At 39.1% G+C, this 19,251-nt stretch overlaps 1 protein-coding gene across 2 annotated transcripts in view; it reads left to right on the forward strand.

Moving 5' to 3' along the window:
- VGLL4 (vestigial like family member 4) overlaps window positions 1-19,251 on the forward strand; it is a 79,841-nt gene that overhangs the window by 40,793 nt on the left and 19,797 nt on the right. For both annotated transcript variants that reach the window (XM_085302448.1, XM_085302447.1), the window contains exon 2: window positions 12,778-12,967. In XM_085302448.1, the coding sequence (XP_085158574.1) occupies window positions 12,778-12,967 (190 nt within the window). The remainder of the gene's footprint in view (window positions 1-12,777; window positions 12,968-19,251) is intronic.

A 19,251-nucleotide genomic window follows, 5' to 3' on the forward strand; every position in this document is an offset into this window, starting at 1 on the left:
ACAAAGAACAGTGGGATAGAAAAGTGTTAAGCTCCCCTCTTTAAGCTGCAGGACCTCTGCAGGTCAGTGCTTTTATATTTGAGCCCTGTCGAGTTGCATAAAAGGAATCTGTGCACTGATGCTGGTAGTTAATTTTATGTTCTCTTCAGATGAAGAGTTGAAGGGGATGAGGAACTTAAATTAAATAGCTGTCCAACTGTGGCCATGCAATGTAAGACTCAGCAAAAGCCAAACTGATAACTCATTTATGACCTAAAGCAGTGCTTCAAAACCTTTTTAATTGTGTCTCACTGCCCCTGCAGTGACTGTTGAATTTTATTAAAAACTGTCAGAGTGGTATTTGATAGAGTGCATATTTAATTGTGGGGTGAAATGTCTTTAGTGTCTGGTGGAGGGCAGAGATCTGCAGAAATGTTTAGGGTGTGCATCATTCAAGAAAGATGGGGAAAGATGAGCAGAAAGACATGGACACTGGAATTCTTTGCAGCAAGATGACACCAGTTTAATTCATAATTAACTGGGGAGTAGCACTGTAGTAACATGTGGTGAGAGGTTTAATTCCTGGATCTTGTGGAGCTAGTTTCATGTGAATGATGGGACACAGATACACAACTGACTTTTTTTTTTTTTTTTTTTTTTGTATGACTTTCCTTTTGTCAACACATCTGCACTTCCCTATTTTTCCTGTGTTTTGTGAAGGAGTGTGAGTCAGGAATGAGTGGTTTCTGCAGCTTTGAAATAAGGAAATAAACAAGAAGTTTGGAGTTAGATTAATCAAAAGTGGWTTTCAGCAAAAGATTAGTAGGTGTGGTGGCCAGGAAGATGAAATCCTAATTGAAGATCTTTGAGAAGAACAGTGCAACTTTGGTATTGCTCATCTATGCCAATCCTATGACTACCGAAGAAACTTCAAAAAAAAAAAAAAAAATCATGCTTGTGTTCTTTCAAGAGTTCTGGAAAACCTGTCCTCGGTGCCTAGCAGTCTCTGCAAAATGCTATCCAGTCAGTGTGTAATTTCTTGGTAGCAAACACAGTCCCTCCCTCCATCTTTCCTGCCTGAGCTTCCTCTTGGAGAGAACATTTATTAGAAGTGACCCTGCAACTTGGCCCCATAAACTACCCTCCTTCCTGTGAAATAAACTGTCCAGCTGTGATTTAGACTATATTCCCATCTATTCCTTGACACCATAGGATGGTCTTTCCTTTCATCTCTTTTAATCTGACAATCTCTGTCAATCTGTGTCACTGTGTAGTAGTGCTAACCATTAGAGTGGGAAGGAGCATTAATTCACATCCATTATCTTCAGTCCTTTTGAGGAGGCAGTGAAGTAACATCCTCTGGTACCAGGTTTTTGATAACTAGAGTCTTCTACTGGAACAGAAGTTTTCAAAGTCTTGTACCCCATGATTACCTAAAGTTTTCCCATGGATCTCTTCCTAGCAAGTTTAAATATCAATATAATTACTTCTGTTAGTTAGATGTTGTGAACCCAAGGCTAAAAACTGCTGTGCTAGAGGAACAGAAATAATTAATTTGGTTCTTGTTCTTCACTGTGGTTTTTTGGGGGGTATGTATCTTTTGATTTGGGGAGGAGGAGACAGTCCTATAAAGAGGAATAGTAATATTTGTGATTTTTAAATGTATGTTTCTTTATACCAAAGCCATCTTCCCTGACAAATTTTATGGCAGCCTTTCCTCTCTTGTCTCTTGAGGCATAATGTTTCCTGGGATTTTCTAGAAAATGAAGATTTTGCAAGTTTTGGGACACTAACGTGAGCATCATCTGTGGAAGACTACTGGGTTGTCTCTTAGAATAACACAAAGCCAGTGGGTTGAAGGATCTACATTTTTTAGCCTTTGTAGGACTCATGTTGAAMTTGAAACATTCTCTTCTGTAGTGTGACACACTGGCTCTGTCATATCTCGTGTACTGAGTTACTGCCGCCAGTTACCATAAAACTCCTCAGATCTTCGTATAAGGAATTGGCAAGCTGACATCTCTCTTCCTCCTTTTCTACATAAATAGCTTAGTGTAAAGACAGTATCTTTCTTCCATCTGAGTGGCTCATGTAGTTTACTGTTGGATTCACGGTGCTTGATGCTTGACTACACTGTCCAATTGTCATCCTTCCCTCTCCTCCCCTCCCCTCCCCCCAAAAAAAAGAGATTTTGAAGGACAAAGGGGTTTTGTTCTCTACAACGGATTCATTGTGGGAGATGGGTTGGAATTGTTCTGACACTCTGTGGATTAAAGTTTTCGATGTTCTGTCCAGCTTGGTTGAAGGCGCTCTGTGCTCCTTAAATATGTGACTCCATTTCAGACAGATTGAAATCACAAAGCAGAAAAAATGAATTTGGAGTTTCTTCTGTTTTTCATTAGACTAAATGCAATTTATTCCTTTCACCTCGTTTTGGGAAGAGATTATGCTGACGTTCATGAAGGCTGGAGCAGCTCTTGGTTGTGTGTCTGTCCATGTGCCTGTTATTAAGGCTTGCCTCCAGTACCATCTTCTCCCATCCTTTGGCAGCAGCAGCTTTTAGCATTTGATTGTTTGACCAAATGCTATATGAGGGAAATGCAGTAACCAGGACTTTGCTTTTTATGACTCCCCTCCCCCTGGCCCCTTACCGGTTTGAGGTCATTGTATGCTACTAATGGAAATGCAGTTTGGGAACTTCTGCACTGAGCTTTGCAAASCTTGCACAAAATAGTGTTCTAAGCAGTGACTCTGCTTTTCTCCAGATCCTTTCCAGAGGGAACCACCCACTCGTATGTGCATGTTTATTACTAATGTATTTCGAATATTTGTGCTTTTGTGTTTGTATTTTATATATATACCATTAATATCCTCTCTTTTTGGAGAGGACTCTTAGGGAAAAATAAAATGAGATTAAAAGAAAYGTTGCTTAGAAGTGCAATATCATATTTTGTTCTTTTAGAATGCTTGTTTGTATTGAGGCTATGAATTTTTGCACATTAAGCGAGAGAGAATAATGTGACAAAAGATGTCTAGAGCATGTTTGTAGTAAACTATTACAAAATCATGCAGTGTATCTCAAAATATTTTCTAATTCCAAAAACTGGGATATGTATTTTTTTATCCTTTGTATACCACGTTTTCCTTCAAATACTCAGGGAAAATAGAGTACATGATATATTGTGTATTTAACTCTAATAGGAGCACATTACAAATAAAAATCTCTAAATTAATATTTGAAAAATACTTAATTTAGAAGACCCAGACTATACGTGTCTCCACAAAAGGCATGGACTACCCAGCACAACGATCTAGAGTTTAATACATATAGCAGTGCTATCCTAGCATTACTCAAAAGTTTAAAGCAAACCAAGGCACGTAATCTATTGTAAAACCACGTGTCTCATCTCTGCAATTTGTGTTCTATGATATTTATTCAATTCAGAATATTTAAGTATGCAGAACAGTAGAAAGGTTTAGATCCATTATGCCTTGGGAAAACCAAACTATTAGGCAGTTTAGATATATCAGGATAAAGTGGTGCATTTCTGGATGAAGGTAAGAACATGAGCATTAATATCCTGATGTATATAGGCAAAGATAAAATGGGAAAACTTTGCTRTTCTTAGACTCATTTTTAAGAACATGAAATATCAGCCTGAATATGTGTTGAGGTGAACATATGTTGCTGAGACCAGAATATCTACATACCTGTCCACCAATAAACACAATCATAGAATCGGTAAGGTTGGAAGGGACCTCTGGAGATCATCTAGTCCAACAAAAAGGCAGCAAATGTGTGGAGGAATTACTCAAGTTTGGGCTTTCACAAACTGAATTGCCTCTTTTTCGCTTTTTCATTGCATGAAGTTGCATGGTTACAAGGTATCATTTAGGATGTTGAAATATTGCTTAAGCACCATTTTTTTTCTATTGTGACTTTGCTGTGACTTGGATTTACTTTTGAAATAGATGGCAAGTTTTCTAGGTTTGTTTATGTCTCCTGAAAGCCAGACTAGTATTTGATCAGTTCTGCTTTCCTGTCTTTTATGTTACCCAGTAAGTCGTTCAGCTGAGTGGCAAAAGAAAGAACACCTATATCTAGAAACCACCATCATTCTGAAAAGCAGTGTTTTGAGCATGCTGACTAACAATGATATTTCATTTGCAATTTTTACTGATAGTGTTTTACACTACRTTTTTAATCAAATCGTACTATCTTGTTGAAAAATCATGTGTAAATAAACTTTTAATCTAGCAGTTTTTAAATTCTGCTGATYGGAAATGTGAGAGTTTGTCATATAACAGTTTTGCAAATATATTATACTGAATCTTTATGACATATTTCTTGCTTAAACTTCGGGTGGTTGTAGTTTTAATGACATATTCTGGACTTACTTTCATTTCCCGCTTGATCAAGTGTTAGGTACCCCATAAGCATTCAGTCCAGGTTACAAGGTGAAAATGAGATGAAGAGCCTTACCTTGAATCATCAGAATTGGTGGAAATTCACCACTTGGCTTGGATCTAGCCCACAGAGACTAGCCTAAACTTTTATCAGAGTTTTGAACTACAGAGAGGAGAAAACATTATCTAACTCTGAAATGGGCCCTTTGAGAGAGAAAAATGACTGAATATCAGTGTTACTCTACATATAGTTACGTACACACAAACACAAACATGCATGTGCACAATGTGTGTGTAACTATATGCAATGTAATTTTAAATATATACACGCACACACATGAACATGCTATACTACTATACTATGTGTTCTAGAGAGGGATGCAGCAGTATTTCTCATAGCATTAAATGCTTATTTTATTAAAAGGGAATTAAAGGGGCATACCTCCTTTTGCTGACCAACGAATACTGATGTCATGTTCTCTAAGGAAATACAAGAAAGTGAAATTTAACATTTTCTGCAGAGAAYGTACATGATGCTTTTCATCCTGCTCTCCTCTCTATCCTGTTTGGCATGCCCTTGTTGAGTCACGCTATTCTGTACCCAGTGAGAGTAATCTACAGCCTCCTACATAGGAAGTACAGCGACTGGTCTGAGAGTTTTAACAGTTGTCCCTTCATTAGTTTATTCTGCTAGGCATTGTGGGTTTTAAAGTATGCTTGAGACTGCTCTTTGACCCTATTTCCTTTATGTACTACTATMTAGGTTATCATGACTTTGATTGGAAGAAGGACGGTACCCACCTGAACCATGCTGACACAGGAGATTAGCCTGAGCGTAAGGATGTGTTGCTGTAGGATGATCTGCTTTTTTGTAATTCCTTACGGTCTTGCCTGCCTCCAGAAACAGTATTGCACAGCAGGGCTAGCTGGCCCGAATGTCRTACCATCCCGATGCCAGTGCTGCTTTCTGCACTTGGGCTTACGGTAGCTCTGCTTAGTGTAGCGGCTTGTCTTTTATATGGGCTCTCTACAACATTGAGAAAAGATGCAGTGATAATTTGTGTTAACTCAGTTAATTTTAGTTGATTTAAAATGTTTCATATATACTTTTCCTGGGGCAGTTGGCAAAAAAGCTAAGAAAGGATTGTTCTTTAGGAATAATCCTGCTTTGTGAGCCAAAAAAAGAATTTCAGTCTTGAGCTGAGGGAAATCCTTCTTTAACAGAGTAACGAGTGTTGTGCAGGTTATTGGCACTATTTACTTGGAGAATAGTTGAACTTAGCTTTGATTGCATTTAAATCTTCTGCAAGCTAATTGGAATCTTTTTTAGCTGTTAATTACCTGAATTCATGTACTCTAAGCAGAAAAAAAGCTCAGAAGTGTTGCAAAAGTTAGCCAAAATGGGGTGTTATTTTAAAAGGAGGTGCTCAAATTTATTGCATAGTCTCATGCTTTACACTTAAACCTATGTCTGAGCCCACTCTTGGGTTGGAAAGTAACAGTGCCCCACCGTCAGAATTGCTGAGGTGTGAAAATTGAAATTTGCCATAGGAAATGAGAATTCCTGAGGATTAGAGTTCTGACATTAAGAAGCTCTGCCAGACTGGAGCGTTAAAATTTGTTCCATCCTGCTTCCTTCATGGTGTATCTGCTGCCCTTCTTTCTGTATCATCAACTTCTTGCCTACTTACTGAAACATGTATTTACAGTTGTGGGGGATTTGGGGGTTGGTTGGTTTGTTGTTTTTTATTATTATTTTTTTATTCAACACAAAAAAATGTACTTGAAGGAAACTCCTTTAATAGCTTGGTTAGGGGTGAAGAGTATATCAACTGGAGTTAGAGCAGTCAGAGACTTTTCACTTGTCTTATAAACAAAGCAGTTTGTAGAATTAAAACAGTCAATTTAAGTCAATTTAAGTACCAGAAGAATGCCTACACTCTTTCGTACAGCTATGATATTGCAATATGATGAGAGAGAATGGGAGATGATGYAATCATTTTTTTCACATTACACTTGAATAAATGATTACAGTTAGGTTTGTGTGGGCAATTTTAGAGATTTTTCTGCCTGTTACAATATAGTGTTTCCTATGAAATAGAGTATTTTCAAGGCCTATCAAGGTGGACTGTACTGTAGCTTGTGCTACTCAGCTCAGATTAGCAATGTGTAGGGTTTTTGTGCTTTTCTGGGGGGTGGGAGGGGRTTGAAAGGGTCCTCCAGCAAGCATGTTTGCACCTGCAAGTGGTATCTTTGTACCTAAATTCTGGCTCCTTTCTTCATGCAGTTTTTTGACCCAAAGGGGAGGAAAAAGTGGATGGAGGTGAGTGAGTGCAGAGGTCACTGTTCTACGTTCTTGTTCGCAGTGTCAAGCATCATGTGTCCCTCATTGGCAGGCTTGGTCAGCTGGAGGAGCCAGAACAGAGTATTCGATTTAAACACTGTGTTTTGTTTTTGGCCATGGGTTTTCTGGCGTATATCTCTGCACAGTGGTAGCCAGAGCTTGGTTCCAGGAGTAAGTGCTTTTCATATATTTGTAAACGGATGAGAACAGGATTTTGCCAATTTTTCTGTAATGTGTATGTGACTTTTTGGGTCACTGAATTAGCTTTTTGTTACCTTGCAAGAAAGTTGGTGATGTCTAATACCAAGTATGTGTATTACTAAGTTTGCTACTTAAATAGCTCTATCGCCTAAAATAAAAAAAAGTATTTCCAAGGTCTAGTTTCATAACAGCATTTCATGATTAGATTATTTTCATTAATACCAATTTTTTGTTATTTCTGTAGTTTGCTATTTTATTATGTTCTCTGAGTGGGTGTAGTTTTATATATTACAAGGCAAATAGGGACTACTGTGACTTCCTTTATAGCATTTGGCAGGATACTTCCAAGAATTTTTTTGTTTAAATCTTTTATCAAAACTACAGTCCAGAAATAAAATAGTGATGAGAAATGACCTTTACATAAAGAACTTTTTAGGGGGAGTTTATGGAAGTATTCAGCAATTGTATAATTAGTATAATTTGTGACTGTTTCTTAGGATATCTTTTATCATGAAACAAGATTTACTACTGAGGAATTTGAATGGATTCATTCATTTTCTTYGTTCATACAAAGTGAAGTAAATCTGTATTAATAATAAGTGCTTTTAGGATTTTTCTGTAGTCTAAGTATTTGATGCAGATTTAATTTGAGGGGAATTTCACAATTTTAGAGATAGCACTTTTCTTACAATGTATACCATGATATGAAGTATTACCTAAACTAGTCAGTTGACAGCACCGATGTATTAATTCTGTGATAGTATATTGTGGTTGTTTTATTGTTTTAATAGCTTGTTTTGATATCTTGAATTCATAAATGGAAGTACATTCGCTGCTTGGTATGTGGTATTTCGGATCATGTGGGTGGTTTTTTCCTTTTTTTTTTTTTTTTTTGAGGGGAGGAGAAGGTTCATGAATTGAAGTTTTTTCATTTATCCTGATAATATATTGGCACAGACTGACCTGTGTCTTTGAGACAGTAAAAGAAAACCATGTGATAGTTTATAAATCCATTCATTTGCATTTTAATCTCATCGTGATTGTTAGAATCTAGGGAGGGAAAATAAAAAGTTTTGTTTTCTAGTGTCCTTTTCATATATATAGCTTTTGTAAATGTCTTGGCTTTTCAGAAGAAACATTTCCTATGTCATGAGGGCTAAATTTTGATCTTGGATTAGTAGAAAAAAAGGTGCTCTTGATAATCTGTTCATGTACTGTTGTTTCTGGAGAATATCTGGACCTAAGAACACAAGGGAACTTTTTAGTGATGAGACCTTGTCTGCATGGAGGTTCTGGAAAAAGTATTTAAAGGTGTAATGCATGTTAAAGTCTGTTTAAACACTTATGCCAGCAATTTTATTAATAGAGTGGCCTGCAATCACAGTAATTTAACCAAAGCCCTTAGTGTTAAGGACCGTTAGTAGACAACACAACTGATGATTTCTTTGTGGAGTTAAGTTTTTTAGGAGTGTTACTTCTGGGGGCAAACCTGCTCGCCAGATGCAGAGCAGAGRGAGAAGGACAATGCTTGAGTTTTATTTCAGACTAACTTAAGGCCTGCATCATGTAAATCTTCAGTTGGAAAGATAAAGCCTTTTATTTCTGGGTTGTAATTAATGCTCAAATTTTATGGATTAATGATAGCCAGCAGGAGAGAGGAAATTGGGAGGGGGAGTAGGATATAGTAGCTGTGTCGGAGTGCAACCCGTACAGAGCTGCTGGGTCAGGGAGAAAGGAAGCTAGTGGCCAAAATTGTATATATTTCTTTTCCAGTCTTGGTGACTCCTGGAGTTCTCAAGACATATTTTAAGACTTCTCTGGTGTCTTGCTGTCAAATCCACACTTGTAAAAACATGACTTTTGCTGTTGTGATGTTTGTGTTGTATGAACATTTCAGTAGGGACACAGATACTGCTGACTGAACTGCAAGAGAAACACAAATAATGTTAAAGATCCAGTGTTTACAGAGAACTATCTTGGTGGTATAAATGTCTGAAAAGAGTCATGCTGTTTTACAAACATATAGTTTAGTTTGCATGTGATAATTTGAATCGCTTTCAGTTTAGGCTCCTAAGTGCCTAAGAAGAAGAACATGCTTGCTGCCTGCCGCGACTCCTGTCAGCTGAGTGTATTCCTGCAGCACTGCTACGCAGCAGACAGTACGTCACGTTCTCTGTGTCTAGCTTGTCTGTGCTTTATCGTGTTGCCTAACAGTTTTAATTAAAAAAAAAAAAGAAAAAAGGAAGAGTGTGCGCGCAAGAGTGTGCGCCTGACTTGTATGAATAGTTGGGTGCAGAACTACTTGAAAGAAGCAGATGCAGCGTGCCTTGGAGCAGCTGCTCGCTGACCCAGAGAGCAGGCCTGGGAGGCACAATAAACGCGTTTGCTCTCTGTGCTTTCAGTGGCAGYGCAGGCAAGCCTTTACAAGACTGAGGTATGAAGGCTGGAGTATGGACTTGGAGAATTTTATAAAATACAGTTGTTTTATCAAAGTGTTGCCTTGCCAGTGGTATGATCCGAGTCTGGTTACCATGGAGCGTGGTCAGAGGGGAGACAAATCTAGCCAGTAAAACAGCATTTTGTTTGGTAGACTCTGCTGTGGTTTCTCTCTGTCTGGTTTAAATTCAAGTTTGGTAAGCAGGAAAGCAGTGGGAAACAAAGAAGTCTTATTTATTTAAATATAAAGCAGTTTTAGCCCTAATCAACATTTCAGGCCACTTGAGAACTTGTGTTGCAGTGCAAATACAATAAGATGTTTATAGTTTATCCTCAGACACAATGCAGGAGTATCTTCCTCATGCTGTTACCCYGTATCATAGAATCACAGAATGGGTAAGGTTGGAAGGGACCTCTGGAGATCATCTAGTCCAGCCTCCCTGCTCAGCAGGGTCACCTCGAGCATGGTAGACAGGGTTGCATCCAGATAGGCCTTGAAGATCTCCAGAGAAGGAGACTCCACAACCTCTCTGGGCAACCTGTGCCAGTGCTCTGTCACTCTCAGGGAAGAAATTCCCCCTCACATTCAGGCGGAACTTCCTGTGCCTCAATTTCTGCCCATTGCCTCTTGTCCTGTCGCATGGGACAACTGAAAAGAGTTTGTCCCTGTCCCCTTGACAACATGAACTCCTGTGTTTGGCCTTGCTCTCGGCTTGCCTTCTGCCTGCGCGATGGGCTGCAGAGGGTGCTGCAGACTGGCCACTTACAGCTTTCCGTGYGAAGGTGCTTGGGGTCTTCCAGTCCGTCCTCCCCATGCTTGGCTGGGTAAGAGCTCTTACTACCCTCACCTGGGCAGCCCTGCTGCCATCCTCATTAAGCTGAAGCTTAGCTTGTTTGATTAGTTTTGGCCCTGTGATGCAGCAGGTGGAAACACCAGAACTGTCAAATGTACCCGAAGGCCTCAGTGTGCCCTGCGTAATTTCTGTGTTCCCTTATGGTAAGGGAAGCGTGTTACAAAACCTGAYGAGCTTTCCTTAGCTCCTTGCTTTGCTACATTTCTTCAAAAATGTGTTTCTTTATTGCTGACTTATGTTGGAAATAGTATTTTTGCCAGACTTTGCACTCAATGTTAATTTATAAATGCTGCTGTTACCACACATACAATAAAAGAGGTGGTCTTTTTGAGTGTGTTTTTGTTTTTGTTTTTTTTTTTTAAAGAAAAACCCAACAAGATAATTGCATAATATGAGGCTCATAGCTATTGATTGGGGCTAAGGAAAAGTTTCCAGCTTACTAGACAGAGTTTAGAGACTTTGTCTTTTGCAAATACCAGAGTCCGCTTTGCATGGGTGTTTAGCCCGAGTGTGTTTTAGTTGGGAGTTGCTCAGGAGCAATCCGTGGGAGCTGAGTGCCTACGGAGGACTTGCGACTCTGTGTCCTCAGAAGTGATCTGAAGCGCTGCAGAGAGAGCAGGAGGGAGGGCCCATCAGTGGAATGAAAGTAGCACAAACCTTCACTGATGAAAGTTTTATCTTTTGACATTGGTATTAACTTATTTTTCAAAGATGGAAATGAGGGAGATTGCTCATTGAGAGAACCTGGTATGCTGTGACTTGCTTCTAAAGCTGAACACAGTTTGTGTCAGAATATGAGCACAGCGTGGGTGGAGGTCTCTACTGATGAACTACAAAGGTTGAAAAAAATAGAGTTTTTACAGATACGACAGTTACTTCAAATGACAGATCTTCCTCTTGATAAAAGTTTCTTGTGACATTGGAGTGTTTGGAGGGGGGATTAGCAATTAACCTTTTGTTTGAAACACCAGGAGGGAGTTTGGATGTCCATCTCAGAGCATCAGCAGTAGAGCACAGGTTTTACTATTTCGAGCTGAAATGGAAAGTTCCAGTTTAGATTTGGTGCCAGAGTCCTTAATAGAAATCCTGACTTGTGGTGTGTTACAGGTCACTGTATATTTGCTAGTTTATATAATACTGACTGAATTGGCAAAATGTTTATTTTTACTGGTAAACATTCAGGAGGTTTTCTTCTCACTCGTTCTTTTTCCAACAAAATAGTATTTGTCATGTGTGGAATTAGGGCAGCGTTCTATAAATCAGCTGCCTCAGTGACGGTGTGAGATGTGTGGTGGCACACAAAGATTTCCTTTTTCAGGTGCCTTAGAGCTGTGGATGGAGTTAACGTCATCCTAATTTTAGTTCTGAAAATTACAGTTATGTAGAAAACAAAATTCTTCGGCAGCATAGGAAAAATACAAATTTTAAAGTCTAACAAAAGTGACTATTTTGGGGACGTTACTGGAAAAGGTAACACTGATAATTTAGCTTGTCTCTAAAAGTTATAAAGTTTCAAAAGCAAATTATTAACATCTTCAGATATCTATGAAGTCACTATAGACTAGCTAAAAGGAGTTTCAGTGAAGTCTGTAACTGTTGGTGAAAGGCAGAACCGTCCTTCGTTTAGGCTATACCAGTAGTCAGACATTTAAATTGAAATCAGAAAAGTCCTACAGTCAAATTTTAATGCATACTTGGTAATAGTATGTGAATGTGTACATTTAGGAGCTAATTGTATCATTTCTGAAATTATTTATATAAAACTCCTGTGTACTGTGAATGGCATTTTCTGCTAAGTCTTAAACTGTAAAATGTGTGATCTACTCGGTATGCCACCAGTCTGCATGATCAAAAATTATCTGTCTTAGAATTGGAGTTTTATGATGGTTTCATGAAGAAATGTGTTCTTCTGGTCATTGCTACAAACAGTGTAAAACCATAGAGAAGGACATTTAAGGACAAATTTACACTTGCATCAGCAAGTTCAATTTTTTTCCTTGATTTTTACCTTGTGTAGTTATATACCAGACATGCTTGTTTTGGACAGCTCTTTATACAAGGAATAATTTAAGAATTTCAGTTTATTCAGTTTTATATCTTGAGTATTTGGCATAAATGTGAACTGTAGTCCTGGAATTTAAAACCACAACCATAAGAAAGGGAACAAAGCGTATTCCGTTGTGAATGGTCATGCTTTGCAGAATGAGGTAAGGGAAGTTCAGTGTTAGGATGGCAGCTTGTAGGAAAGAATGCTTCTGAATAAACAAAACTATTAGAAAGATGTTTTAACGTGACCATTTAACTCATCTGGGATGAGCTAACTCCTCTTGCATTACCTTTTTTCAACTGTTACTGTATTCCAGCATAAAGCACTGAGATACAGCATACGATTCCTCATTTAGCTCACAGCCATGTGTAGAATGTGCCTGCACACACCCGGCGTAGCATATGTCTTTTTTACTCTGCATATTTTTTCTGTAGGGATGTTTTTTAAAAAGCATGCTGTTTTACCTGTTTTCCCTGCTATCTTCATTCTTGCTTGTCTTCTTCCTGTAGGTGAAGCAGCTCTAAGAGGTGAGCCCAGAATGCAGTCTCTTCCGGTATCCTCTGCTTTAACCAACCATCGAACAGGCCCTCCTCCTATCAGCCCCAACAAGAGAAAGCTCAGCATGGACCAAGGGGATGATGAGMTAGACTGTGAAAATGAACACGTTTCTAAAATGAGTCGAATATTCAATCCGCATCTGTAAGTGTCTTGTTTTTAATACCTGTGGTTCATAGAAACTAGTGCTATCTTCTACATCTTCGTGTGGGCTAAAAATATTGTATGTCAGACTTCAGCCTAGACTTTTCCTTTGTTCTAGTATGTATGGAAGATCTGCACAAAGGCTGGCATAATTAGATACATGGCTTTTTGCTTTGTTTTCGTGCAACACGAAGTAACGGGAATTAGCCTGACTCAACTATTTATAGCAAAACATTTACACTCATCTTGCAGTTTGTAAAATACTGGAGTTTTTGTTCTTAGTAATCTGCTTCTTTTGCATCTGCAGACCCTGAGAACTTTGTATCCTGCTGATGGAGGGTGGGGAATTAGAAGGAGGAGAAACAAAAGTGCTTTGCATTTTTCTGAGGCCAGGAGATTGTGAGCCAGCTGCTCTGTAGTCTGCCTTGACAACTGGGCAAGCTGCAGTTGTTGCTAAACATTATTTATACTATAGCACTCCAGCTCTCACAGTTGGATGTGGAATTTTTTGTACAGGTAAGGTGTTGATGAGTTAGTTCCATGTGTTGGGTAATCATCAGCTGCCATTCTTGCTGTGTTCTCATTCCTGGGAATGCAGGTCTGGTTGGCATGAAGTGCAGCCTGGAGAATTCCTTTCATTCTTGACTGGAGGAAGTGATTGGAGCGGTTCAGCAGCTTGATAGCTTGATAGCTGTATGCTGTTCCCTGCTGCCTCAGCTCCTACAGCCCTCTGCATTCCTCACATTCCACTCTGCTGTGGACTGTTGTGTTCAGTCATAAGATGTGGACAGAGGTATTTATCCTCAAATAAATCACCATAGTGTTAGTCAGAGGCTGGGCCTGTAGTCTGCAGTCTTGGAATTTGTTACAAATCGGGAATTCAGCACTGAAGTAATGCAAAACAATAAAAGCTCACAAGCAGCAAGAGACTTACCTTTTTCTTTCTCCTAAAAACTTAACTATTGATAGCCTCTCCTTGGCACTGAAAATTCTGGTATTGGAAAGAGCCATATGGTATTTTTCTATGGCAATATGTGACAGAACTGAAGAATTTTATGGCATATTTGAATTATTATGTAATTTTGTGAAAGGTATGATTTTTAAAAATTTATGTGCTAGTGATGAAATAAAGCACAGCTGGCAGTAACATGCATTATGACCCTTTATACATTGGAGGCCATAAATACAATGAAAACTGAACCAGCAGACCCACATGCAAGCAAAGTTCAAAGCTAGAGGATACAGATAATTATTTCACGTGACCCCTTAGAGGTATTTTTAAAGAGTCTGGTCTTTTCCAGTGGTATATTTTTAGTCGATAGATAGATTCTTTCCGTGATTTTTGTATATGAAATGTGCAAGTTTTATTCTTATAATAAGAAGCACTGATTATCTGCCTAGTGTTCATGTGATACGACTTAATCTATTTCAATTAAACCATGAGGTTCAGATGAATCATAATCTAACTTGCACACAGAAGGCCATCTTTTATCTGCTCTGTTTACAAAGTTTGATCTGGCTGAAAATATTTAGCCTTTTGAAGTGAATATTGCAAAAACCCAAGCATTTCAGATACATCAAAAAAGTTAATAAATGCCCTCTGGTTTTTATTCCATTCCCCCCACATTACTTATTCTAATGGTTTTTTTTAGATTTTTCCTCTTTTTATGATTATGAGATTATATTTTAACAGTAGAAGTGTGTTATTCAAACTTTGTAGAACTATCCTATAAAAAGTTTGTATTGGAGGTGGGAAATGTGTGYTGTAGAAACTTAATTTCTTTGCATCGAAAGACAGACATTAAATCTGGGCATTCCATTCCATTGGACACAATAATCCCTGCTCCTCCAGCTGAAGGCCTTCCATCACTGTAAATGTACAGAATGGACAGATCTTTTCCATTGGAATGTCAATGCTTGGAAGACAGAAGTCTTTGTAACCAGGAGCATCTCTTGTTCAGACATCTGGGTCTGTGATTATCTTGGAGGAATTGTGAATCAATTGTATGTTCATCCTCTTCAAACCAGCCTATTGTGGGTAACTAAATAGGATAATAATTGTGCACTGTGGTTCTTTATAAATCAGTACAATGTTTTTATTAGCCATTTGGTGCTAACTCGTAGGTTACAGTACACTAGCATCTCAATCACTATGAATCAGATTGGGAAGGAATCCAGTTCAGTGCTTGGGATGTTTTGTTAGAAATTGAAGGCTGCCAGCCTTTTGTTTTGGAACTGAATGCTTTGAGATATTCCCTTCTCAGGTGCAACTCCCTGCTGCATTAAAATACCTTCTTTGATTAGGTTATTTCAGAGTTGTGCTCAGGTGTGTTTATTTTAGCATGGGAAAAGAAAAACAGCTACTGGGCTTTGGGGTAGAGTGCATCAAATATCGTAGCAATCTTACTATGTTTTCTAAAATGTGTACTGGAATTCCCATGCACAGAACAAATGCATGAAAGATTCCGTTTTTCAGAGGAACTAATTCTCTGTTTTATGATAATGAAATAAGCTTTGAGACCTTGCAGATTCAGTTTTAAAAATCGGTATGTGAAGCTGCTTTTACTTATTTCTGGTGGTATACTGGACTGCTATTATATAGCTTCTGCTATATAATATATAGCTATAGCTTCTGTATTTCTGTGATTATAAAGGTTAGACCCATAAACTCTCCACTTGGGGAAAAAGGAATCACTCCCACTGCAATTTAAAACCTTACTGGCAGTGTCTTGTGGTTCTTCCTATGCATTGCAATATAAAATCCTTTAATCGCCTTTCACACTTTCTTTTGTATCTCTCAAATGTTTTGCTTAAAATGCACTTGCTAAGAATATAATCTTGCTGAATTAAAGTGTGCTCTATACTGTACTTTATTTTTGATGCTCTGTAAAGGAGAAGCTGGTTTATTTTAAGCATCATGTAGGAACGTGTTTTTGTTTTCGTACGACTTCACTAAAAATTCACCTTCATCTACATAAGAGTAATTAGGAACTTGATTTATATAAGAATTACAAGTGCGTTGTGTGTAGGTGCAATGGCTGGAGAGCTATACCCGTCTGTCTTAACAAACGAAGCTTCTTTGTTGAATTTCCAGATATGCTTAGTATTTCATGGCAACTCCTGTGTAAAATTAACTGTAACTGGGTATTGTGATGCAAGTGTAATGTGGATGGAGTGTGGTGTACCTTTAAACAAAGGTCTCAAGCCTGACCTATGTTATGTGGGTTTCTTGTTTGTCAGGCTGGAGGCATTTTCTCATTTTCACAGTTCAGCTGAAAACAAAGGCCTCCTTATCCTTGCAGGGAGCTCTTAAGAGCTGACATCAGCCTTTTCCCAGCAGGCATCATTTCTGCCTTAAGAGTCCTTGCAGGGAGCTGAGAAGCCYGATAACAATTTCTTCTCATGGCATTTTGTTTGCCAAGTAGCAAATGAAATGATGAAAATCCAAGAACATAGACCTTTTTAAAACAAATGACACTGGTCTGCTTTTGCTTCTCTGATTTTTACTAGGAACTAGCAAATACGTAACTTCTGACTGCATTTGTACAAGGAGCAATTAAGGCTGGTACTTTATAGATGGAGTGTAGCTATTTTAAAAATAGTTTGCATGTTAGCAAATTGTGGGATCAAATCACTATACTTAAAGTGAACTGATGTCACTGACATCTTCCAAAGTATTCAGATTTTTGTACTATTAGTAAAATTATATATGAATCTGGCCATCTGAATTTATATTGGAAGGAGACGAGTATTTTTGTTAGCTTGTAGGCTGAAAGTTAGCATTTGGGGTTTGGAACTGTGTAGAGATACAGTGCTGTGAATGGTGTATTTTCTTCTCGATCTCTTTGTCACAATTCCTATTTAGTTTGGTGGCATTAGCTTTTCTATATGAAAATCATCTCATGGCCTGAAGATGCAGCATTTAAGTATATGTTTGAGGAATAATAATCTCTTGATTTGTGGGACCTAATTTAGTTTATTCTTGTAATAAAGATAAAGGTCTGTGCATGAATAAGATATTTTAATCTGCATTGTATAAGGTGATGTTTAGTTTTGGACATAACCAAGCAAACGCAAACAGTTCATTTTTAAATTCTAGGTTGTGCCTTCATTTTTGCTTTAGTAAAGGATCATGGCAAATCTGATTCATAAAAGAAGGTTAGATTCCTGGAGTTTGGAAGTTGCTTTGTATATCACAAGTTTCTTACTCTGACTATCCATGGAGTTTGCTCACCTTAATGATACTGCAGTAGAAATTACCTTGGCACCTTTTTTTTTTAGTCTGTGTTAAACGGTCCTGAAAGTTATCTGGACTTGAAGACGATGGAACCATATCATGATTCAGTTTGGAAGGGCACACAGGAGAGCCTCGCGTCCAGCCTCGTGCTCAAAGCCGGCTCTTCCAGCTTGTTGTGTGGTAGTAGCTCCAAGCAAGCAATTTTGAGTAAGATCTGAAGTACTCAGTGAACGCCACTCCTCCTTACCGAGGAGGACCCTTCTGCCTTCCTCCTGCTGCTCCCTGCCCCCTGCCGAGAACGCAGGGTTCARATGGGCCACAGAAAATCACATCCCCGTTCTGGTGGAGGCTGAGCCCCAGCGAGGCCTGGGAAAGATTTAGAACTGGGCCATAGAGGTGATGTGAGAATTTTTGGAAATGTTCTTCRCTGCTAGCTACCGCTTTTTTAGTTGTGGGTCCAAACTTCAGGTAGTATTAAGAAATATGTTTACACTGTCATTTTATTACGACAATTTGGAATCAAAAAGAAATCCAGTATACACCCACAACCCAGAACTCCCCAAATGTGTCTCGTTTGCTTGCAGGCATCTTCACTAAARGTTATCTTGTCGTGAACGTGCCTTAAAGTATTGTAGGATTAACCTGGTGTTTTCCAAAGGATCCTGTTGAAGCTGAAATTCGGTATATTTCTAGCAGAACTGTTACAATGTGGCTCTTGTTGATTACATCAACACAAATGATTTCACAGCAATCCTGCTTTTCTAATTTTTTTTTCTCCTATGCATTTCTGAAGGATGCTKAAAAAAAAAGCTTATCTTCTTAATGCCAGTCACTGCATCAACTTCTTGAATTGTTCCTAGCAAATGTAGATTAAATTGAACCGCCAGAGACTGACTTGTAAGGTCTAATGTCTCTTGAGTTAATATTTAACAGTATCTGAATTTTACAGAAGTTGTTATCCRAGTGAGAATTTCAAAAAGTACCTGGTGCCTTTCCACTCCAGAGGCTAGTCCTGCCTATGGGAAGTGCTTGTTATGGACGGTTTCAGGACTAAAGATTGATTGATTGCATATCAATATTTAGCAAAAAGACCAGATTCATTCAAGATTTGAGTATGTGCTGAAGTACTTAATCAGGCAGTGTTAGTTCTGGTCTCTTGCGTTTTTGGAAACGTTTGGCTAGCTGCCTCCAGCGTGGCACTTCAGCGTGAAGTGTGCCGCTTTCGTTTTCCTCCTCGCTGGAGGAGCGCAAACTGCTGCGGCCGTTTGCGTGTGAAGTCTCCGAACAACCTGGAGAGGTGAAGCAGCCGGGCCAGGCGTTCGCAGCTGAGCCGCGCGCCCGCTGGCCTGCGCTCGCGAGGAAGCCCGCGGCCCGCGGCAGCCCGGTCTGAATCCCTGGGGCTCTAGTGGGGCTCTCGACCCGAGGGGCCGTTCCGCAGCTTCATAGGGGGAAATGTATCGCRTAAGTTACCGTGCATCTACTCTGGGGTGATTCAGCACCGATGCAAGGGTCTGATTCCTAAGCAAGAGGCAAGAAAAGAATATGCATTTAAAAACACACTCTAGGTGTGTATCCTAAACATACAGGAACAAAGGTTTAATCTTGGTTCTTTGTATTTAACCGTTTTCCCAGATGTTTCCTGCAGTTTGACAGATGTACCGCTTACTAGAAAGTTGCACTCTTGAGAATTGCGATGTTGTGGACACGGTTGCTATAGACAATGACTCTGTAAGGGCAAGAGTTGGAATAAAACGTTACATTAATTTCTAGTTGAATACTACATTTTTTTCCCCCAGACTGAAATCGCTGGACTGGACAGTCTGCTTTCATTTTCCCTCATGCTGTAATGTGCTGCAAAAACATATGAACTGCCTTTAACTCGTTCCTGCAAAATTGCTGAGTGCTGACTCCTAATAAATGGCATTATGTCTCAGTGCTGAAAGGTGGAAAGCATCGCCCTGGCCCTTTCCAGCCAGCCAGGAGCCATCTTTACCCTTCACGTAAGCACTTCATGCGGCAGCCAGGATTTTTGGTTCCCCCCCCCCCC

Source organism: Rhea americana, unplaced genomic scaffold, assembly GCF_003343005.1.
Source record: "Rhea americana isolate MKP2758 unplaced genomic scaffold, rheAme1 scaffold_19, whole genome shotgun sequence".
Classification (NCBI taxonomy): Eukaryota; Metazoa; Chordata; class Aves; order Rheiformes; family Rheidae; genus Rhea; species Rhea americana.